Source organism: Phalacrocorax carbo, chromosome 3 (assembly GCF_963921805.1).
Source record: "Phalacrocorax carbo chromosome 3, bPhaCar2.1, whole genome shotgun sequence".
Taxonomy (NCBI): Eukaryota; Metazoa; Chordata; class Aves; order Suliformes; family Phalacrocoracidae; genus Phalacrocorax; species Phalacrocorax carbo.
Genome location: NC_087515.1, coordinates 77,599,489 through 77,623,656, shown reverse-complemented (window position 1 = coordinate 77,623,656; position 24,168 = coordinate 77,599,489). Strand labels below are relative to the sequence as shown.

The window sequence follows — 24,168 nt, the reverse complement described above, 5'->3', positions numbered from 1 at the left end:
ATCTTTTTCAAATTTTAATTTGAAACCTTTATAAGAGCCTGAGTGCTGTTGCCATTTGTGCCCTCTCAAGGTACAAAACCTCTCTGTAAGTGTGTTAAAAAAAAAAAAAAAAGAGAAGCCTTCAGAATATATTTCCGATACTTTTGTACCTTTTTCAGGAAGCTATTTTTATACTGGTATTTATCATGAAAGCTAATTAACAAGGCAAAATACTAACATCTAGAAATGCTATTTGACTTGTATATGAATTTCAGAAAGTACTGTTGTTTTCTGCTTGAAATTATTTTATTTGAAATACTCCCTACCACCTATGGACCTATGAACAGAAGCTCAGCAGCGTGCTGCAGCTATCTGATAGCAAGACTTCGCACTTGCTGCAAAGATATTAAAGTGGCTATGAACAATCAGATATAAATGTTATCTTGCACAGTTATTTGTTGTAGCTACATTTTCTTTTTTTCTTTTTTTTTTTTTAAATGCGTACCTATATTCCCTCAGGTTACCCTGAAGTGGAGCTGTACCTGCAATGTGCTAACCAGTGCCAGGAGAAACAGGGTGAGGTGGCTGCAATCTACATACAGCGGCTGTTATATTCTGGCATGTATTTCTGGTCCGAACAACTCGGAAAACAAAACAAGTTTAAAAAAAAAATCCAACTTGGCATTGCCCTTGAGTTGCTTGTCAGGCTTAAAAATAACAAGTACTCAGAAAGGTAAACCTTTCTTACAGTGAGTAGCGTTCTCCGTGCTGAACAGCAATAATGAAACGAAACACTTTGAAAAGCCTGTGAGCTACTTTTGGCAAGTGGTAGAAATTTATATAACAGTGTTTCAATATAAGCTAAGAGGAGCCCCAACAACTCTGTGTATCTTGGCAGGCTTTATAAGCATGATGTGATGCGTGCAATGTAGAAGACCGAGACCTTGTATGCTAAGTTGTCTGAAAGGTCCGGCACAGTTTAAGTTATGAGATAACAAAGGTTGGGAGAGGATAAAAAATAAAAACCCCAAAGCACCTGCTGCCTGCCTCATCCAGGGGCTACAAGGGACGCAGTGGGAGCAAACTGACTAAACGTTAGGGAGATTCTGTCAAGAAATATAAAAAATGACTTGGAAAAAAATCAGCTGCAGTTTTCACTGCGTGCTGCTCATACCATCCATGCAAAGAGAAACTAAGCCAAGCTTTGATGAAGCGGTGCTGCAGCGGAGCGTGCAAGCTGAGGGCGGGCAAGTGCGAGCGCTGGGGCTTCCCCGGGCTCCCTTGTCACGCTGGGCACCAGGGCTGGCTTAGGGCTGGCCTAGGCCAGGCTTTGCCATGCCGGCTTGACTTCGTTTCCCTTGAGGATGGGCTTTAGCCCTCCTCAGGCTCCCTTTTCCGACCTTACTTCTGTGAGGTAGGCTACCTATTTTAAAAAAGTATTACTTGTAAAAGGGGATCCTAAATAACTGGAATTCTTTAGATACGTTTCAAAACTGGGTTGTTACAGTTTGGTTCAGTGAGGCCTACCCGTAAACATCCCCCCACCCCCACTTCTGGTTTTGTAAGGGCGCTTCAAATTCGTCGGCTCCCCGACGTGACGAAAGCAGCACGCCATAAGCCGCTGGCTGCTGGCAGTGCGCGAGCCCGGCGGCTCAGCTGCCCTGTTAACACCCGCCCTAACCACCCGCCGCAAAACTGGTCAAACGGCCACCCCAAAGGTAAGAGCGGGGCCGCGAGGGGCGGGGCCGCCGCCGCCTTCCCCGCCGCGGGGAGGGGCGGGGCCGGCGCGGCGCGGAGCACGCCGGGAGCTGTAGTCGCCGCCGCGGGCCGCCGTGCGCGGGGGCGGGGCGGGCGGTCCCGCGGGCCGCAGCGGCCGTGGGTGCCGCGCCGCGGGGCAGGGAGCCATGGCCGGCGCCGGGCGCAAGAAGCACGTCCGGTTCGCCTCCCCGGGGGAGGCGGCGGCGGGAGCAGCGACGGCGGGGACGCGCCTCCCCGCCGCCTCATACGCGGAGGTGGCCCCGGCCGGCGGCGGTGTCCGGCGGGGCGTGCGGGGCGCGGAGGGAGCGGCGCTGCGGTGGTGCATCTCCGGGGCGCTGTGCGCGGCCTTCCTGGGGCTGGTGAGCGGCGGGGGCGGCGGGGCGGGCGGCTCACGGCACCTGCGGCCCCTTTCCCCCCTTCCCCTCCCGCAGCTGCCCGGCCCGGCCCGGCGGGGGCGAAGGGGGGGGCGGGCGCGAGGTCCCCCCTCCCCCCCCCCGCCCCCCAACACCCCCTCCTTTGCAATGCCTTGCAGGGAATGAGCATCGCGGTGCTGGGACCCACCTTCCAAAACCTGGCAGCCAACGTCCGCAAGAACGTCAGCGACATCTATTACATCTTCGTGGGCCGGTCGCTGGGCTACCTGGGCGGGTCGGTGCTCGGGGGGGTGCTCTTCGACTGGATGAACGCCCACCTCCTTCTGGGTGAGTGCCGGGGGTGCGGGGGGCTCCCCCAGGGACACCCACCCCCCCCACCCTCCGTGTTCCATCATATCCCGCCACCTCACTTCGCCTCACGCGCCCCGCCGGGGCGACGCCTCGTGCTGGCGGCATGGCGGCGCGGAAGCGGGGGCCTGGGGCACGCGGCGCTGCTCCCCGCCCTGCGCCGCCCTCCGGCTGCGCCGCGCGCTGCCACCCTAGTGCGCTCGCTGTCGCGACAGCCCGCCTCGGCCACCTTCTGACACCGCGGGCGGGCGTTGCAGCCGCGGGGCGTAACGTCCGGGCGGTTGGGCTCACTGGGCACGGAAGCAGCGGCGGTTGGGTTTGAACTGACCAAACCTGTTTGAAGTGACCAAAAGGTGCCTTTGGTTCAGGCAAAAAAAAGTACAAGAGGTTTTTTTTTGTTTTTCCTTTGTATCGAGCAGTGCGCTTAGCGTAGATCCTCTTGGAACGTACGGGCTTCGATAACGTCACCATATGAAACAGAACAGCGGAAGCTGTGTTTTGGCTTTCATTTGCGCCCAGGGGAAACCCCCAGCAGCCATGCTGAGGGTGCGCTTCTGTGGGGAGAGCGTCGTAAAACCTCCCCCTTCCTAAAGCTGCGCAGAAGCGATCGTCTTCGTGTGCCGGGCAAAAGTACTGAGATTTTGACTGGAGGGCCTCAATCGAATCAGAACTTACTGAAAGTGGAAAAACACTAAATACCACCTGTGAGGGTGGAAGCTGGCTGCTCGGTTGCTGCCTAGCTAGGAAAATGTTTATAGGAACCACGGTTTATGATCTTAACAGTTTTCTGGGCACATGGAAACTCTCTGCTGTAGGAGCACAGGACTGGCTTCGTCCTGGCAGAGCGGGGCTGCTGGGCTGTCACGTCACCGAGGGCCACGCTCAGCATCCAGAAACGAGGTGCTCCTCTCAAGGACCCGTTAGTGTCTCATTCAGGTGGAGTTTCTTGGAGCGCACCCAAAACAGTGGAAGCCCTGTCTTTTTTTTGTGTTTTCTTTCAAGCGCAGCAGCAGCAGTACCTGCTGTGAGTTGGGGACTAAAGCAGATCCTGGGGCTCACTCTTTTCCTTCCCCTTCCCGTACTTTTACCTGGGGAGATTCAAACAGAGCTGTGCCTCCCCTGAGGTCTGTGCTGTAGTCACAGGGGCAGTTTAGAAGATCCATTTTCCATTGCTAGTGTTTGAACTAAGTCTCTTCTTATCCCCTTGCGTGCTTGTCTCCTGCTGTCGGGAGTAGTCATGTCACACGACGTCTGTCTGTCTCTTCTCTCTTTTTCCCCCTCTCTTCATCTTCCTGATGAGTTCTTCTTACTTCTCTTCTTCTAAGATGTCTTTATTTGGTCTCCTCCCTATTCTTTATTCCTCTCACCCAGGATGCCTGTACGGTGGGTTTCCTTTAGCCTCCTTGTACATCTGACAAGGTCGGAGCTGTCCGTGTCTGACATTTGAGACCTCACCTTCCATAATGGAATTAATACACCCGTGGAAGTGAGCGTTACCTTGAAATAGTTTAGTATTTGCTTCTTTTCCTGAAGTACCAGATGAGATAGCTGTCTGTCAACAATGCTTGGAAAATGATTCATCTCCTAATCCTTTCCAATTTGGTAGTGCTTATGGCAAGAGCACAACTTGAACTTCTGAACCTTCTCTCGTTTCTATCACCTGAAGGCTGCCTGTAGGAGATTTTGGTTCGTGTAGTTGTACCTTCTATCTTTCAACTGCTGAAACTCTGCAACTGTACCAAGTTAAAACGAAGACATGATCTGGCTTTGTCAGGGAGGCTTTTAAGTATCAGTCTTCAGGGGAAGAGCTGAAACGGACAACTGAGAGCTTGTCGAGAAGTTACTTTTCAGCTCTGAGTGGGGCATCTGAGAAGCTGTACGTCGTACACCCCAGCTTTGGCTTTTTCTCTGTGCAGCTCAGCGTGCTGGCCTTCAAAAATGTTTTGAGGCGTGTATTCCAGGTAACTTGCGAGGACTCTAGGGTTCTGGATATTTATGTTTTCATTTGTTGTTGTTTTTATTTGGAATTAACCTAAGTTCTTAATTACCTCAGTCCCCATTGATCCTTAAGCATCTGCCCCACCGCTGATCAAGCACTGATTTGAAAAATAATAGAGACGTCTTAACTGGTACAGGCTTTCTAAAAACCCGACGCTGTACATTCAAGATATTAATAGCAGATTATTTTATTATGAAGGTGATTATATGCTTAGAACTTAACTGCTGAACTTCCTCCTAGATGGTAATAAAAATAATTTCCTTCTGCTAAAAAAGACTTTTTTTGAAATGGCATGTTGTAAGCGGGGTTAATAAGAGCCAAACTAATACAGTTAATAAATTGCTGCTAGATTTATGATGAGAAGTTTTGCAGTTCAGTCTCTTTAAGACTCCAGAAATCCCTTGGAACACATGCCTCATGTGAGAACAGAACATACATGAAAGAGCTTTTTTGATACGGAGGTTGCTCGTTGGCCGAGGTGCAATCACTTTATAGGATTTTAAGAGTTTAGTGATTTGGGTTCTTTTAAAATGGAGCCAAATGTAATGCTCGGTAGTTCTCAGAGGGAAAACTGCGTACTGTTGAAAAACACGTTTTACTTTTTCCCTGGCAAAGTAACCTTTCCAGACCAGGAGTTTGCAGCAGATACTGGAAGAGCGCTTCTAAATCAAAAGTTTGCAGAAGAAGCCTTCGTGGTGTTCCAGCAGCAGATGCTACTCCCTTTGCAAACAAAGCTTTAGCGAAACAGGTTTTTTCCCGCAGTGTTTATATTCCGACGAGTATGTTCCTTTTTTCCAAGTGAAAAATGGTTCTGTTGAACATTCTAGCTGCTTCTGCTAACCATGAATTGAGGTAGTTAGGTTACATCGCCTGTTAGGATTGCCTGTAACTGTAATAATGATGAATGTATTTGTATTTCTTGGTCTTCTGGATGTTTTGTAGTTTAAATGGAAACTGCAGTATATGGTGTTTTTTGTTTTGTTTTTAACCTTTCCAGCATTATCCATGTTTGGAACAACGGTTGGTCTTTATGGGATACCCTGGTGTAAGAAATCCCTGCTGTTAACTGTCTTGATGTCAGTTATTGGAGCGTCCATGGGAATTCTAGACACAGGTAAGGGGCCGCGGGGTCTGATAGTTTCTTCACTGAACTCGTCGGAAACTTCAAGCTCACCAAAACTGTTGCTGGTATTTCATTTGACGCATCTTGAATTGAAAGAGGGGAGCTGTTCTGCCTGGCCGGGATTCTTGGATTATTCTGGTCCTGAGACTCCCAGGGTTGTGCCTCTGTAGCAGGCCTTCCTTCAGGCCCCTGTGGAGCTGGGTAGTTCTTGCTTCCTGGAGAACATAAATATGCGTTTCAGTGGGCAATTACCAGGTGTAAAGAAAGTGCCACGTGCTCTGTAAGCAGCGTTTTGTGTAGAAAATTACTTACCTACAGGAAGCTAGTCGGCTTGCAGTTCATTAGCATTAGTTGGAGCTAAGTTAGTCCTGAGCAAGACCTGGTGTTTGAGAGATTGATTCTCGCAGTTGCCATGTTGGAGAGTTGGCCACCTAAAGCCGGCCAGGTGGTGTTCGGGGACTCGCGGCAGGCATTTACTGGTATAGCTCACTTACCTACAGCACTGTGTTGTCCATCTCCCTGGATTAAGGGATATTTGCTGCCCTTGGCCAGCTTCGCTTAGGTGTCTGGGAATACAGATCTATTCTGTACACCAAACTGTAAGCCTGTGGCACGTGCATACTGCAAACGGCCTGGAAAAAAACCCCACTTTTGCTGGAAATCTGTTGAAAACCAGTTCCTTAGTAGAGGCTCCTTATTGGCGGAAGATGTACCGATGTAGTTGCAGAACAAATTTCTACAGGTGTGGTTGGAAAGGTCAGTTATAGCAGAGGTATGAAAAAGAAACTCCCACAGAAATTAGTTCATTGGACATGGCCTAGAAAGGACGCGTTAAGAGGGAGCTGGCTGTAGCAGGCAGCTCGGAGCAGGAGGTGAGGCCACGGCAAGAGGCCTAAGCGCACTTAGAGGTGGGCGGGTAACGCTGGCATACGTGCAGAGGGGGATCAGGAAACAACCAGAAACACGTCAGCTGTGGAGCATTCTGGCATTGCTGTAGAAGGTGGCGGTGAAGCCGCAACAGGCGGCCACTCACCTGGCACCTCTCCAGTGGTGTGCCAGCAGTGTGCCGACTTCCCTGCCTTACCGAGGGAGCCTGCGGCTATTTACCAGCCAGCAGGGTACCACTGGATCCGGTCAACCAGAGTCAGGCAGGCTTATTTCTGAGAAGGAGCTGGCTAATGAATTAGCCTTGCTATCCAAACAGCTCTGGAAGCATCCCGGCCAGGGCCTGGTGTCGGTGGCGTGGCTGGTAGGCAACACAGAGGAGCGACGTGATGGCTGCACGTGTGAACTGCCCGCCCGAATTCTGCAGAGCTCGAGGGAGCTCTGTGAACACTGAAGAGAGCGCGATGCAGGATCCGGTAGTGAAAAAGATGGTTTTGCGTGGCACGGGTTATGCTAAACAACCTGAGCGCAGAGGTGCATTTGTTGCCTCTGGTAGGATCATTATACATGGCTCTTGGTTTAAAAATTCTTCATATGGGAAAATCCTGTTGGCTTATTGTAAAAATGCTGTCAGCGGGTGGGTGTGCAGCTTGGAAGTCAGCTTTTGGAGGCAGGGAGACTTACCAGCAGGAGAAACTAAGAGCAAGGCAGTAGAGTGTGACCGAATTAATTTGGAAGAGTATTAGTGCTGCGTGACAAGGGTTGCTGTACTGTAGCACTGGAATTTAGTTACTGTTCTTATTTTCTGGCATTCTTCTTGGGGACTGCTTAAAAACGGCTCTCTGAGATCTTATTTTCTAGCATTATTGTTGATCCGAGGGTGTCGTAGCTTGGTCTCTGCAGTGGTATTATTGTAAACCTTTCCGCTTGTGGAAAGTCATTTGGACGCAGTTGGGGTCGTCCCAGCCCATCAAAAGCAAGCGATTCTTGATGTTTCCTGGGATGTTGTTTAATGAGGCCTCTGATTCTTAGCGTCCTTTATTGTTGCTTTTAAACAGAAATGAGAAGCAGTTAAATTTGCTCTTTTGAAAAAAAGGCTGAAAAATGCTGCAAATTGTCAAGCGGGGTAATTAAGTACAGCCATTGTTGCCGGATTAAGCCGGTGTGTGGCTCTTGGTTTTGACTGCTGTGAATACCCTCCTAAAGCTCAAGTAATCACGTGGGTTTAAGGTGCTTACAGGCAGAATTTCAGTGAACTGCAATTCTGCACATTGTATTTGCTAAACCTGGTATTACTGCAAATTGAGTTAATAATACAGGCTGCGGTTTGGTTTGGTTTGTCTGAATCCTCCTCTCTCCGGTCTGCAGGTGGCAATGTTCTGGCACTGAATACCTGGGGAGCAGAGGCTGGGCCACACATGCAGGCTTTACACTTCAGTTTTGCTGTCGGTGCGTTTGTGGCTCCGATCCTGGCTAAAATGGCCTTGGGCGGCTCCGAATCTAAAGACCTTCCCCTAGCTGAAAAGGCAAACCAGTCTGTCCCGAGGCCTGTGCCAACAGCATCAGCTGCATCAGCTGCGTCAGCACTGAAACACCATCTTGGTGCAGATTTTTTGTGGTCCTATGTTGTCATAGGGACCTATCTTCTGTTTGTTTCTTTCTTCTTTTTTATTTTGTATTCAAAGGGCAGCTCGGCTCGAGACAAATCAAAGGCTTCTTTGCAGAAATGCATGTTTGCCAAACACCATTATGCCCTTATTTTTCTCCTGTTCATCTTCTTCTTCTGCTATGTGGGAGCAGAGGTCACCTACGGCTCTTACCTATTTACTTACGCAAAGGTCTTTGCCGAGATGAAAGAAAACGAAGCAGCCGCTTTGAATTCTGTCTTCTGGGGCGCGTTTGCCGCTTGCAGAGGAGTGGCAATATTTTGTGCTGCTTGCTTGTACCCTGGCACCATGATCCTGCTGAGTATCACAGGCTCTGCCATCTCCTCTTTGTGCTTGGCCTTCTTTGCGAGGTACCCGGCCCTGCTGTGGGTGGGAACCGCCATGTACGGAGCGTCCTTGGCCACCATCTTTCCCAGCGGCATTTCCTGGATAGAACAGTACACGGTCGTGCAAGGAAAGTCGGCTTCTCTCTTTGTGATCGGTGCCGCGCTGGGCGAGATGTGCGTTCCTGCCGTGGTGGGGTATCTTCAAGGAAGGTTCCACCACGTTCCCGTGGTTATGTACACCGCCTTGGTGACTTCTGCCATGACAGTTCTGCTCTTCCCTCTGATGTACAAATTGGCCAACTCGGCCGGTGAGAGCGACCTGAAAGAAATGGGTGAGAGCGAGGACCGGAAAGCTTTGTTGTCAAACTCGGGGCTTCATGAGGATGAAGAGGACGAGGAGGATGCGGAAGACTGGAATGAAGCAGACTTTGAGGTAATAGAAATGAACGACACGCTGAGAAACTCTGTGATAGAGACCTCCCGTAAGATACCTGGGGGCTCTCCTGCCAAGGGCTCTCTTCAGCCCCGGCTGGACGATGTATCGCGCGATTCTGCAGTGGTTGCTGGTGGGTCCCCTGGGAGAAAAAATGTGAATGTTGACCGGGAGAAGAATGATTGAAGTAAAAAGCTGACTTTTTTTTTAAAAAAAAGGGAAATGCAATTGACTTGTGGAAGTAGTTTGAGAATGCCTTTATAGTGGTGCAGAGCTCAGCGTGTCTATTTCTGTGTTTGTCCGGCCTTTCTCCTCTTCCATATGCAGGCTGCAGCGATCTCTCTCTCGGAGTGGGAGAGTCCACTGCGGTGTGACTGGGGTAACGTGAGAAAATGTATAAACTATACCAAAAAATGTTAAAACATAAGAGATGTTTTATAAATGTGAGGCATGCTTTGAAGTGATACGTACTGTAATAAGAACCAACTGGGGAAGAAGGGGACTGCTCAGCCCGCTCAGTTTTTTGGGGGTGGGCAGAGGGTGCAGTTCCGAGGCGCTCGGTCACAGAATGTTTCCATTGAGAGAGGAGAGAAATCTGTTATCAGTGATGCTGAGCTGCTTATCTCGTGAAAGAAGAATGTTTCCACTGCACTGGAAGTTTGCGTGTGACAGAAACCAGATGATCAAGTCAAATTTCACGTGATGCCCAGTGGCTGTGGATCAGATAGCCTGGTGGCAAGCTATACAATTTTCTGGTTCTGTCACTAAGACAAGAAAAAAAAAATTAAACTTTTAGGAGTGGAACCACAGCTTTGGGCGATTTAAGAGTGGTGTATGGGAAGGGGGACAAAATGGGTCATGTTAATCTGCTCTAATGCTTGACTCTGATCTACTAGTTAAACAGTGGTGGCAAAACTAAATAGTCTGAAGTACTTGTGATTGTACTCGTGAGTTTGATTGTTGCACTACCGCGGAAATCAAGAAATGTATGAAGAAGATGATAAAATGATATGTAAACAGATTACTTAATCTATGGTATTGACGTAGGGCTGGGGTATTTTTAAGCCAGTCATTTAAATTAAGGTTGTAGCAACTTTTCTGGCTTCCTGTGCCAAGACTCGAACACGGCGATGTGTTAAAATGAAAACTGGAGCACGAGAGGGACTTTCGGATGCGCCTGCCCTTTCAGGCTGTGCTGTGCGCTCACTTGCCCCGTGCCCGTTGGGTTGGTGCCATTTGGGCTCTGTTTCTTTGGGCGATGACTTCCAGGCAGGCTCTTCCTAGCAGAGCAGCAGTGGTTTGTGTTTGTAGGTTCATTGCTAAGCACGAAGACCCTGGAGGGAGCAGTTGTGCCAGTGAGCCCTCCCCAGTAAGAGCAAAAAAAAGGAGCAGCAGCTAATGGCAGAAATCTGACTCTGAGACAGAAGTCTTGCAGTTTGTCTACTTGAAACTCCAAATTCATAGGTTAAGTGGGTTTTTTTTTTTTATGGCTGTGTGATCAGAATGTGCTCGTGTTTGGGTTCTCTCTTTTTTTTTTACTTTGCACTGAGTATTTTTCTTCCTAAGACGTTTAATTTACTAACAAAGGAGCTCTAGCTGTAGCATAGCACAGACCCTTAGATGTACAATGTATTTCAGGTCTATTTTTGTTCCCTCTCTCGTCCTCTGCGTGTGCAACCTACAACCATGTGGCTTTTTCTTCTGAGACGTTAGTAAGAAGCAGGAACCAACTTGTAGTGAAAATGCATAATTTTTTTGCACCTTGCATGGTGGAGGGCCTCCCTCTGCTGGCAGCACTTAAATGCTGTTGTGTTTTTGCCTGCTTCCTTTTTCTTCCCTTGTGTGCACGCACCCTTCTGTGGCATCTTTTCCAGTGCAATGCATGAACCTGCCCTTTAAAATATGGCCTTGTTTCACTTGCTACACAAGGGATGCTCATCTTTGCTTAAAGTAAGGGCAAATGCTTTTAAATGCCAGGCCATGTTCTAGGTACATGTGACAGCATTTGTTCAACAGGAGTAAGTCTGTAAAGCAGTGTGTTTAGTGTTGTATGGTAACAGTGGAGGTGGTGGCTTAAATGAATGCAGCTGAAGCCTGCGTTACTGCAACTTGCCTTTTCCTCCTGCATGCTGCAGTAACGGCTTTGGGTGTGCAGAAATTTGGGGGTGTCAGCTGCCACTAAGGAGAAATCCCACTGGTGGGTGGGGAGAGAGGAATGATAACTGCTGCTGCTCAGCTTTTGGGGAAGTCCCTGCCCCACCCCAGGAGGTCACAGGGTTCCTTTGGCAGAAACTGGGTTTGGTGCAGGAGAAATGACAAAAGATTTGGAAATGGTTCTGTGGCAGCCCTGGCCGCAACTGCAGCCCATCGGCTTTACCTTGCATCAACAGCGATTTAAACGTTTCCCTGTACCTGAGGTCATGCTGCCACAAGAAAATTAGTTTAAGAAACACACCTGGCAACAGGAAGATTTTAAACAATCCCCAAGTTATATGCCAATTTTTGGAATGAAATTCCAAATTGGAATGTCCTGCACACAAGATTGTTCTCAGGGATAGTTTACACATCTTGCATAATCAAGTACTAAAAAACCCAGAAAATGAAATGAAAGCCACATCGGGAAATGTGCTGTAACTGCTTTGAGCCTTAGCTACTTATTGCTCATATATACACAGTTAGTTGTGTTTCTGACCACTGTCTTCTCAACAAATGTAAAAATACTGTGCTTTTTTTAACTGGCTGTATTAATTCCTGCATGAGTTCCTTGAATTCATCCCCCTTTTTCCCCTTAGAGCAGGGGCCCCGAGTTGTAGGAATGCAGCAACAGCCTGGACTGCCACAGTAAGAGCAGCCTTTTACAGGAGGTGGAGAATGCAAAAAGCAGCGGCAGGACAACAGAGCAGGACTCCCACAGTTACCTTGAGCAGTACCATGGCAAACCACGGCCGACTGATACGTAGAGGCCTCCGCCTGGCCAACGTCTAACTTTTGAGTCATCCTAGTGAGCACATAGAGCCTTCAGTGGTGTAGCTCTGGCCTCAAACTTGAAATGAAATAGGCTTCCAGAACTTGTTCTCCTTATCTCCCAACTGCATGCTTCTAATAGCAGTGGCTGCCCTTGAATAAAAATGAAACGTTTAAAGCAATTTAAGGTTAAAGCAGATCTAGGACATTTCCACAATGAATCCAGCTCACGGCAGTTTCAGACTTCTTGGTGTTCAAGGCTGTAGCTTTCCTAGTTGTTGGATTTTGCTGTTCTGCTAGGCTTGGTTTTTTAGACAATGAATGTTAAGTTTTTACGTGTTTAAATTTCCTTCCAAAGTAAATTGCTTCCTGGCATACACAGTTAAAAGTGAGGATCTATTTATAGTGCCTTTTAAGTTACAGGTCCTCCAGAAAGCTTCAACACTTACATGTTATGGGTTGGAACTACTTGGAGTAAGCTGTATTGCTTTACCATTGCCTTGCTTATGCTAGAAAAGTCATTGCTGTATGGAGGACAAGGCCTGTGGTCCATGGATTAGATATCTGAATTTATTAATAATCATATTTTTGTCTGTAAAGCCAGGACTGAGGTGAAGATGAGCACTTACCCATTTACTCCAGGGTTAAAGGCAACCTCTTGCACTTAAGCATCATTTAAATATATTTATTTGCCCAATGCTGGATGGTGCCACAAGCACCAACACCTTAGTCCTGGCCTTTGCACCTTTATTCTGTCAGTGACCAATGCTGGAACGCAAGAGTAGGTGAAGGTTGGTGCCTTGACCTTTTTTTTTTCTTAGTTACTTTGCATAAAAGCGCATCACAATCTGAGGATGTTCTATTATAGATTTAGTAAGTTTTTATTCTGCTTGGTGTGGGTTTACATTGTACTGTATAATGTGAAATTTAATTGACTTGTATCTTGAATGTAATAAATCCTGAACTGGAAAAGGCACTCAGGTTCCTTGATGTAAATAAAATTTTGTTCTATTTTTCAAAGCTACTCTGGACTTCTAAATTTACAACTTACTCCTGTTTTGAGTAATGGAAAACTGGAGACATTTCTCTTCTGGTTTGGGGGAGGCCTCCAAGAATTGAATCCGAGGTTTGAGATCCCAAAGCTGAAGCTGGAAAGAGGGTTGTGGATTCTAAACTTTTATTGGAGCCGCCTTGCTGCATTACTGTTTGTGCGCCAAAGGAGGGAAACAAAGGTGTCTGCAACCGAGAGTAAATATAAAAAAGAGAAAAACCCACAATTTTTACCATATCATTTTATTCAACTTTAATATGGTTTCCATTATTAACTTCTAAAACAAAATGATTTCCAGTTTAGAAAACAATGCACTGACCACATAATTCCTTTTCCATTTTATACAGTTATACAAATATTCTAAATACACATTTTGTCAAGATGGTGGCAAATAAGATTTAACTGTACAGTACGTAAGGAAAGAAAATATTTTAAGCATATTTAGAAGCAATAGAAATGTCTATACAAAACAAGCAAAAATGGAATAAAATTTTATATTTAAAGTATTGCAACAGTCCCACAGGTTTGTAACAAAAATGTCTTTGCACAGTTCCTCACAATGCCCCATTAATAGCTAAAGCAAGACAGCAATTTTTAGAAAATAATGTTTCAAAATGCTACACATGGTACTACTGCTTGCACAGTCTGATCAAAATAACAATCTACTTGGAATCAAGCAAAACTTAGGAGGAGATATACCAACCAACTTTAAAATTATCTGTATAAAAGTCATTGCACGTTATTTTACTCAGTTGTTTGAAAAGTAAAAAAGTGTATTTACAAAATATTTCGCAGACAAAATTATAAAGTGAATGGATAATATATAAGTAACACGTCTTGATACTGACAGTTCAAGAACACACACTAATGGTTTTATCGTTTCGCGAGGTTTTCAGTGCTCCTTCCTCCAGGAAGTAAACTTGACTTCTACTTTGAAATGGATTTACAAGATGTCACACATAGCTATTTCAACATCAGCATTATAAAACAGTATGTTAGAAACATGAAAGAAAGAAGAAATTTGTACATCTTAAAAAGTGAGCTATTCATAGATCAACAAATGTAGTTTGTTTTTTTTTAATTTAGTTAGGATAAGCGTTCATTATTCTTCAGATAATAAACCCAACACTTAAAATGGAAATCCTGGACTAGATGAGAATTGAAAAAGCACCATGCACAATAGTCTTAGTGTGGTAAACACTGAAGAAAAAAAAAATAGCACCTGGAATCCTGTAACACAGATCACTTAAAACTGGTCAAGTAGCTGGCGAAGATACGGTGCCTTGGACAGTTCTCTGCTTACTCTGGAGAGCTTGAAAAGTACGGGACAGTTGAGGGAAACGCACTGGATCTGTCGATCAGAGCAGCCTGTGCAGTTCTTGCAGATCTAGATTCCAAGTTAAAAAAGCAAACCAGATTATTTTGGGCTTAACACAAGCAAGGCATCAATCACTTGGGACTACCAAGTCCTCAACACTGTATCCGCGGAACAGGCACAGCGCTGCCAGCACCAAGCTCTTCCCCAGCACAGAGGCACCCCAAGCAGCTCCATTCCCTGCGGCAGCCCCTCACTGCCGGTGCCGGGCCAGCAGGCATCACCCACCCGCAGCTGGGCAGAGATCAACAGCTTGGCTGTACAGCTTGGGTTTCAATCCTGCTAATTAAGTTCTAATTGTATGTTGTGATGCTTGGAAAAGTAAGGCAAATGAGTGGATTTAAGTGGGGCAGTGTGTTACATTCATGATAAACTTACCCTGTATAAAAGTTTCCTAGTGAAAAAAGCCAAAACTGTTACTCTACGGTTGTTCTCTATGCAGGAAAGGGGCTTAATAAACTACTCCTGTTTCAGGATAAGCTTCAAGTAGAGCTTAACTTTCCAAGTTAATCAATCCCACAATAGAAATACACAGGGCACGCAGGTTCCACTGCTCTCCTTGTTCATGGAACTACTCCTTAATGTAGTTAACGCTGCTTGAAAGTACTTTTAACATGAGATGCCTGATGGAATAAAATAGCGGCAGGCACAGTTTTTCCAAAGGTAGCTGAAAACTAAAGGCCCCTGCTTTGCTATTTTACTTTTAATCCTTTCCAGTATCTGCCACCTCCAATGGTTTTTCCAAAAACTCAGAAATCTGCTTCCAACCACACTTGTTTTGTAACATCCAAACGTTACACAATGTCACCCTGCCGTTCGCATAGTTTGAAGAACAAATCAAAATCATATCCTTTGCTTTTAAAATGAGTTATTTTCCTTCCTTCCATGTTAAAATTATTTGGGCACAAGTGACCCTCTCTGTCAGACCTGTATCTGCACTGAATCCCTGCAGAGCAGAAACTCAAAACGACAGTAGCTGGCGAGGAACGGCCCCACGCGGTGCCTCAGAGGATCCAGTCCTCTGACCTGCAACCGTGACCAAAAGGAACAGGATTTGAATGGTTTGTTCCAGGTTTGTAACCACTAGAACCACCTCAGAAATGAGTCTGCCCTTGTTCTTTTGAAAGAGGCTGTGGCTGGTTTGAACGCAAGGCACCAGACGAAATGGTACTTGAGACACTTTCTAAGTTCAGTTTGTGTAGAGGGGAGAAATCGATGGCCTTGATCGAAGGCACGTGATTTTACAATGTGTTTTAAAATAACATACGATTCAGTGTTATATCAGTTTTCTGCTGACTCTGGCATGTTTATAACCCAGGAGGGCCTAGAATTCAAGCTGTGCAGGATACATACATCTTCATATTAAAGTAAGACAGATGCTTTTCCAGAAAGGTTGAGTCATCAAACACTGACTAGAACAGGATCCCAGGCCTTGCTGACCTGCTGCATGTTGCAGGGACAAGGGAATGTTTGGATCAAACCCACTGATCCTTCTGTGGGGCTGGACGAATCCGCCAAGTTCTGATTTATCCCAGAACAAAAGCCATGTAAAAGGTTCAGAGTACTGCAGGAAAACTGCAGAACACGCACCACCTTCCTTTACTGCCATTTACAACGCACATCAGGCCGAATATTACAAAATCCAGCAAGAAATGGAAGTCCACACCTTAGTAATGCAGTATTTATGAGTAGTGAATTATAATGGTTTTCTAGCAACAGAGCCCCACGGGAACCTATCAAATCAATGCCTAGACTACAGGAACATTTATATCCCTGCAGTTCAGACAAGTCTTTAAAATGGTTCATGTGCTAGCTCTAAAAATCAATTTTAACAAAAATATTTATTATACGACAGTATGAAAATTAGGTGAGGACATGCATATGTTTCTGCAAGGGGAGGATTGTGCTCTGCTGTAACATATTCGCGAGCACAGTCAGCTACTCTCTTAATTGACTTCTAGCTCAAGGGAAGGGAAAAAAAAAAAGAAACCAGCTTGGAAAATTCCTATGGAGAGGAAAGGTAACAAGAAAACCACTGAGCTAAAACACGTCCATGTTATACATATAAGTAAATAAATTTTCTGGGACAAATATTTTTGTTACCAGAACATCACTGGTTATTTTAATGCAAAAAAGGTGAATCTTTCATACTTTCACAACTCTCCATCACTGTCATTAAAAAAGGCCCCTCCAAACCATGTAAGACACACACAAAAGAAAAAAAAAAAAAGGAGAAAAGCACCTTCTGTTCTAATCCCTCCCTTTGTCTTCAGTTTTACACAAAGCTAAGGAGAGTAACAGCTGCTACGCTGCCTTCAACAGCAACAGGAAAAGCAAACAAGCTGTAACGCGTTTAACACCCAGACTGTACTTCCCATTTCTGTTGTGGGCATTCAGTAACGTGCTGCTTTGAAATTTCAGCCCTTGTCTTTGGCTGACAGACATCTGACAATGCTTTAATCGTACCTTGACCAGCTGTTCTTGCTTACGCTCCAACTCTCGGATTTCTTGGTTGAGAATCACTGCCACATGCTGTGGCTGGCTTCTGCATTTATTACAGATCCCATACTGGGTCAGTTCGTCACACACGGGACAGTGTAAGGTCGTGAAATACTGGGAGATTGTGCCTTTGCGTCCTTCTAGCTCACTGCGGGCAGTCGAGGCAGCTTTCTGAATCTGTTAAAAAAAAAGATAATGAAATTTAAAGAAAGCAGCTCACCTTACTCTAGATTATATAGCCTATTTTTTTTTTTTGGAGGAGTATGAAAGTGCAACACAGCCTGCAGGGTGTGGGTTCATACACAAATTATTAACGTGGATCGCATCACTCTGAAGAGCGTAGCCCTTGCCCTGAAGTGATACAATGAACAGAACCCACCCACACTTACTTCACAGGAATCTCACCAGAAAAGAGGCAACATTACCAAAGAAATCCTCAGTCACATGCTAAATTCCTGATCTCATCTCAAACTCTGCCTCCTGCAGTTGCTCCTTTGCAGGTGCTGATCTGCTTCACATCCAAAGGTGCCCTGGCTGGAGCCCCAGCAGCTGCTTTCCAAATCCTGCCTCCCCTCGAGCTTCGGTGCCGGTGCAGTCCTGGCCACAGAGCTGCCACCGTCCTTTGGGCTGTGGCTCCAGGTCATGCTCCGATTATCCCTGGACAAAGCTCTACCACTGCCCCCTCGCCCAGGGAAGCTGGTTCTCTGTGCTTGTTTCTTGTGCTGCATGGCTTATGCTCTGTGCTGTCCTCCACCCTCCTGCTTCAAACACCCAGCTGCTCTGCTCCCTGTGACCTCCTTGGCGCTCCCCAGCCTTGCAGAAAGACAGGGCTCTTTTTGCCTTTTTAGAGCAGCTTGTTGGAGATACTTAAAGTGAATGACACAGCGTCAAGGGAAAGGTAGAGGAAAGAAGCAGAACTGAAGTCAATCAAGACTATATTAAAAACCTGCAGTGGGAAACATGATGTGCTACTATGCTGCTGACATCTACACCAAGCAGAGTAACAAAACTACACAGACACAGATGCACTGTCTTTCACCATCCCTTTTGTCGGGGGAATCACCAACTAAAATCCAGCTATCTAACACTTCTCTCCCTGCATCCCAATGATTTCTTTAAGTTTTAGGGAAGTCAGGTTTGGGTATAATTAGTTTCAGGTTTCTGGTGATAAAGATTTTTTAAAAAGTGTTCCTGCTGCTGGGGCACTACCACATTTTCTATAAAGAGGAAAGACCTTCATAACATCTTGGAAAAACAGGAGTTCCAACATTTACTATAGAGAGATTTAAAAGGCGGTACAGCCAAATAGGTGCATATACAGGTACTCCTAAAAATATAATTATGGCAAAATAGCCTTTTAAACCAGAAAACAGCAGATGACAGTGTGATCAACCCTGCACAGAAGGGCTGGCTGAAAAAACTGATTTACTAAGTGAAAAGAAACCACACAGAAGGACCAAGAATCAGGTCTTGGTTTGGGCATCAAACACTGTCTTGTAAATAACCTTTGCTGTTGCCTCATGTGAGCTTCCTCCCATTAAAAATCATGATAAAACCAGACAGTATACAGATGCACTGCGTTTGCAATCTGTTTTCAAACACTTACCCGTGGCAACTCATGGTACCAGCTGAAGACATCTATGCCAATAAGTGAGAACACCCTAGCCAGCGGGGGCAGAATTTGTTTGGTAATATAGTAGGTAGCGTTCAGCCTCAGGTTGGGATCCTGCAGGACTTCAATGGGCCGCCTCACCAGCTGTATCAGGGGCAGTCCGGGCATGCCGTACACGATGACGTAGGGCACTCGCTCCCCAACTCGTGGTTCAGAGCGACGGTCGTAGGCGAGCATTCTCCTGTTTAAAAATAGCCTTTATAATGCATCCAGGGACAAATCTGTAGTTCTTTCATTTGCTTGTAAACTTCTCCCATCTGATTACATTAGCATCTCTCCAGACGACTGAGGTAAGTGTCTATTTTAAAGCACAGAACCAAGTTGTTTCATTTTTGATTTGTCTCATGATCAGGTCCAAATTTTAGACCTTGGAACATGAGCCCTAAAGATACGTCCTGTTTCAGGTCACCTGGATTTGCATGCAGGTCGCTTTCTAGCTACCCCTTCTTTAAAGAAATATTTTAATAAAGAGCATCCAGGGGACTAGAAAGAGCTCAAGTACCCAGAAAGCAAAGGACAATTCAATTTGAAGCAGGTATCAATCCAGGACTTGAGTTTTATTTTATTTTAAAAGCATGGCTTAATTTGAAGACTTTTTATATTAAACAAGGTGGCAAAATGTGACAGCTCACATTATCTATTACTGATAAACAATATCAACAGGATGAAATATTAACTTTAAAGTAAGGTACTTCTAAAAACATGAAAAATTATGAATGGTAACGTATTTCACAGCACTGAGAGACATCACTACTACAATTTTTAACATGGCTAATATCTCTAAGTGATGGGCAATCTTGGAGAGTCAAGCCCTTGTACAAAACCCAAAGCATAGTAACAGCAGTGAACACACCATTACAGCGTCCCAACAAGAGACTTGACTCTTCAACAGGTGCGGCTCTTCCCAGGACCCTGACATGGCTTTCTAGGATTATCTGATGCCTGATCTCTCTTCACATACAGAAGAAAGTCAGAGCCAACTGCTACAACAGTACCCGAAGGAGCCATCTCACTGCTACCCCTAACTTGGCAGTACAAAGGTCAAGAGAAAAAATACCTACGATTAACACTACTTAATCTCATTACCTGGTGATTTCCAGGGCTGGTACACAGGATCCAGGTTTGTAAGCTGAGCTCCCTCTGTACTCTTTTGCAAAGATGAAGTCTTGCATGCTGGCTTTTCCTTCCAGTAGCTTCATGCATTGATTCTGAACATACTGTTTGATCTGACTTATATCCCGTGTTTCAAATAGCAGCTTGATAGAACACTCAAGTATCTTTACAACCAAAGGAGAAAGGTGAGAGAAACATATGTTTAAATAAAAAATAATTAAGTCTAAATAACTCAGTAAATTCTATGGAAATAATACCCTGCTTTGAAAAAGTATCAGTTGTCATATTAGCATTCTAATTTGCAACAGGTTGCATTGTCTTCCACTCAACAGACATTCATAAACACCTCACTGGACAACTTTTTCTTCAGCTTGACACATCTTTCATGACATTATCTGGCAGCCAAGAGGGCCAACCGTGCCCTGGGGTGCATCAAGCCCTGCATTGCAGCCGGTCGAGGGAGGCGATTGTCCCGCCCTGCTCTGCGCTGGTGCGGCCTCACCTTGAGTGCTGTGTGCAGTTTTGGGCGCCACAGAACATTAAGGATATAAAGCTACTAGAGAGTGTCCAGAGGAGGGCCACGAAGTTGGTGAAGGGTTTAGAGGGGGAGCTGGTATGAGGAGTGGCTGAAGTCACTTGGTTTGTTCAGCCTGGAGAAGAGGAGGCTGAGGGCAGACCTCATCAGGGTCTGCAGCTGCCTCACAGGGGGAAGAGGAGGGGCAGGCGCTGATCTCTCCTCTCTGGTGACCAATGACAGGACCGGAGGGAATGGCAGGAAGACGTGCCAGGGAAGGTTTAGGCTGGATATTAGGAAAAGGTTCTTCACCCAGAGGGAGGTGGAGCACTGGAACAGGCTCCCCAGGGAGGCAGTCACGGCACCGAGCCTGACCCTGTTCAAGAAGCACTTGGACAATGCCCTCAGAGACATGGTGTGAATTTGGGGTTGTCCCGTGCAGGGCCAGGAGTTGGACTTGATGAGCCTCATGGGTCCCTTCCAGCTCTACGATATGATTCTATGATCATCCATACTCCAGCACTGTTTCAACAATTACAGAGGTTTTCCAGAGTAGGAGAAATGTTTTTTTCCCCCCTGTCATCTAAAATATTTTGCCATGACTTTCTGACCACCTCAGCAAGCAAAAGAATTGGGATTAAAAAGAAAAAGGGAAATAAATCCTCCTAAGTGGTTGCCCTTCTTACTCACATAAATTTGTTCTGACTTGATTAAGAACAGGAGCCTTTTCTTTTTAACCCCCCAATAGACAGCTTAAAATAAACAGGCAAGAAAGTTTATTTTAAATTAATTCTTAGCTGAACTAGATTTATGTAAGCGATCTATTCAGCAGACACATCAGTATGCCTCACTCACCCTGGACTAATACTTACTTCCAAGTTGAAGTGAACTGGATCAAGAATGGTTTTCCGAAGAACTTAAATGGGGCTGAGGGCTTTTTACTGTGTTTTTAGGGGCTGAAAGACACTAGTTAAGATGCAAAGTGGAAGTCCTTCTAGTGCTGTGCAAGACCTTCAATTTACTTTTCAAATGGCTCGTACCAGAAAAACAGTGAAGTCTCAGACAACGCACAAGGACTAGAAACTCATAGAAAGGACAAATATACAGTGAAATAACAGAATACTACAATTTCATTCAGGAAGAAATGCATGAGTATTTTACCTTGGAAACAGCAGGACAGGAGTCCCTTCGGACTGTCTCTATGCCTTTTGCGTCAAATACTGGGTCCTTCTGGTCCAGTGTTTCATACATGTAACCCACGTACCTCTTTTTAGTTTGCAGGACACATGGCAAGTAGACCTGGAATGTTTAAAAAGAAGATAGGCCAATCTGGCATGTGTTGGGAACATAAGGTGGCTCTGAACATAGAGCGTTTCCTAAGGAATACTTTGCTTTGGTGGTGGGTTTTTTTTTGTTGTTGTTGTTTTTAATCATTAAAACCAATAAACTAGATCAAAGGACTGTTAAAGGATGGCTGAGGAAGTTGGGATTCAGTGGTGTTCTATTCTTAAATCACTTTATATTTCATCTAGCTGTAAAGGCTAAGCAACCTGAAGCTCAGAAGAAGAGTGACACAGTATAATTTGTTTCAAGTACCCTTACTTTTCTGGATTGCATCTGTCAGCATTTTTAATGTAACTGTATTATCTCTTTCTTAAAAGGACAACTTCATTTTAACATCAGAGAAGAAAAATTTCCCAGCAAAAGTAGTGGCTTTGAACTTCCTATTTTTCTAATTACGAGGTGCCTAAAATCAGTTAGTATCTTGACTTGGGGAAAGAATGCTTTTTAAACGCTACTCTTGGAGAACGGTTTCCTCATGAATGGATTTTTAGGGTCATAGTCTCTTTTGCTTGTTTTTTCGAATCTCTTGTTTCATTCTTGATCGTGTCAGTATTCCTTGACCAGTTTGAAAAGAACGAAGGGGGAACAATTTCTTCCCAGTATTACTAGGATAACCTCACATCTTCCTGGCTCTCATGGAAGAGGGAGCAGCGAGTTTAGGTTGCCTCAGGTTGAAGAAGGTCCTGCACGTAGACATCCCACTTTGTGAACAGATGCTCCAGCTTTGGAGCATTTTCCTCTTCCCGTGCTAGGAAGCTACTCCAGAACTAGAGTACTCAATATTTTGACCTACGGGTGAATAAGGGCACTGGAAGTGAAGCACTCAGACATCTTCTCAAGTATATCCTTGCACCCAGTATTTTTTCGTGGCTAATTACTCCTTCAGCTTAATGACACAGAAATGCCTCAAGGTGGGAAGAGTGCCTGTACATTAGTCAGTGAGGAAAAGTTGCTGTGCCTTCCACAGGTATCCCAACTCTTCTTGCTATTATTTTTCTACTGTTTTTTCTGTGAAAAACGGTCATTTGCTTACAAGTTCTGATTGAACCTGTTGAGTCAGGTATGTGCTTTGAAAATACGTAGAGCACCTGAACTGATTACTAATGACTTTCCAATGATAACCTTCCACCAAAATGAGTATCACACTGCCTTGCTCTTCTACAAAGAGCTTATTGCCATTAATACTTCTTCCCCAAAGGCTACTGAATGGATTTTTATAATTCTTTTGTTTTATATGGGTCACTCATATCCTGAAGTGTGCTAAGGTTGGCTGAAGAATAAATATCAGGCTTGTTATTAATGCACTGGAATCACTTTAAGGGATGGCGTACATTTGCTCTACCAAGTTGCATACATTGGTTTGATTGTATGTGTATAATATAAAACCGAGGGAGACACTTCCAAAAATTGATGAGACAGGAATTTCAAATTGCCTGACGCTGCCAGCGCAGCAGGCCACCAGGCATCCTGATGGGAAAGCAGGAATACTTATTTTTGTTGTTCATGCTGCAGCTCTTCTCTGACAAAGTCCCTGAGGCATTAAGGAGCTTGCAATATACCCGCAGAAACAGTAGAACACACGACTGTTGTATATCCTTAAGCTACATTAGTGTCCAGAAAGATCTTTTATCTTCTTTTCTTTTTTTTAAAGGTTAACAATGTTTTCACCTGACACACTTGGAGCAAAATATTTTCCTTTTACCTTTTCAAACTTCAGTTTAACAGGTTTGGGGTTTGTTGCTGTTACAGCTTCAGCAATTTCTTGACCAATCTTAAAAGACTGCTCCTTTGTGGCTCCTTTCAAGAGTACAAACATGCTAAGAGAAATCAGACATAGGAAATAAGCACAAATCTGTTCAACATAGTTCCTGAAACTTATAAGCTAGGCAGGGATGTTGTTATCAATTCTGTTCCCTTCCTTCAGCTAGAAAAGCCAAAAACCTGAGAAGCTTCAGGTTCATATTGAGATCTGGAGTGCCAAAGGCATGATAAGCGCTGTGACTCTCTGGTAAGGTATGAACTGTGACTGCTCCCAGGCACTGAAAAACTTTAGTTCCCAGGAAAGAACTGTAAATAGCTCTGGGTGTGCCCTTTATTTCCACTACGGGCAGCAATAAGATTTTACTTCCTTTCTCCAAAAATTTTTTTTGTGAAGCTACTCTGAATTTAGTATCTCTGACATTTCAAGTCTTTCACCAAACCTGGCTGAAATCAGTCAGTGGATTCACAAGTTATTAAGGAAGGACAGCCAGACAAGCTTTGTTTCTCATGGCTGAAAAATTATCCAAGGCTGGCACCAGAGATGGATACGCCTAGAGCATGGCTATTATTTAGATGAAAGACTGACTGGGAAATGGGAGGTATTCTTATGATGTATTTCAGTCAGTCTAATCATATCTTTGCATGCTCTAATGGCTGCTTCTGAACTGTATCCACATTTGTAGCTTAAAAGAGTGCCTTTCCTCTAAGTATCAACATGCAAAGCCTACTACATTATAAATACTCTGTTTTCCAAAATAAAAATGCATCAGGAACAGGCACAAAAATACTCATTCAGTAAATGAACTATTAATTCGCACCTGAAATTTTTTTTCCCCTCTTTCTGTTCTACTAATATTCAAAAGAAAGGAGACCCTCAAAGTGTGTTCTAAGAGTCCTAAAAGAAACTCCAAGAAAATAAATATTATTTAGTTTGCATATTCTGCAAGACAGTAAGCAACATCCCAAAGAGGGTCCACGTACTC

General features: G+C 45.0%; 2 protein-coding genes across 2 annotated transcripts in view; one reads left to right on the top strand and one right to left on the bottom strand.

Annotated features, from left to right (window-relative positions):
- The first annotated feature begins 1,792 nt into the window (after positions 1-1,792).
- MFSD4B (major facilitator superfamily domain containing 4B) lies at positions 1,793-12,880 on the top strand. The gene is made up of 4 exons (XM_064447456.1): positions 1,793-2,096; positions 2,270-2,438; positions 5,456-5,572; positions 7,835-12,880. Exons 1-4 carry the CDS (start codon positions 1,884-1,886, stop codon positions 9,076-9,078), a joined length of 1,743 nt encoding a protein of 580 aa, XP_064303526.1. The 5' UTR covers positions 1,793-1,883; the 3' UTR covers positions 9,079-12,880.
- Positions 12,881-13,133: 253 nt separating this feature from the next.
- The window catches only part of REV3L (REV3 like, DNA directed polymerase zeta catalytic subunit), a 126,144-nt gene continuing 115,109 nt past the window's right edge, over positions 13,134-24,168 (bottom strand). The window contains exons 27-32 of the mRNA XM_064447455.1: positions 23,127-23,241; positions 21,242-21,379; positions 19,540-19,730; positions 18,388-18,634; positions 16,749-16,958; positions 13,134-14,294 (exon numbers count right to left, since the gene is read on the bottom strand). Coding sequence (XP_064303525.1) covers positions 14,154-14,294; positions 16,749-16,958; positions 18,388-18,634; positions 19,540-19,730; positions 21,242-21,379; positions 23,127-23,241 — 1,042 coding nt within the window. The 3' untranslated portion in view covers positions 13,134-14,153. The remainder of the gene's footprint in view (positions 14,295-16,748; positions 16,959-18,387; positions 18,635-19,539; positions 19,731-21,241; positions 21,380-23,126; positions 23,242-24,168) is intronic.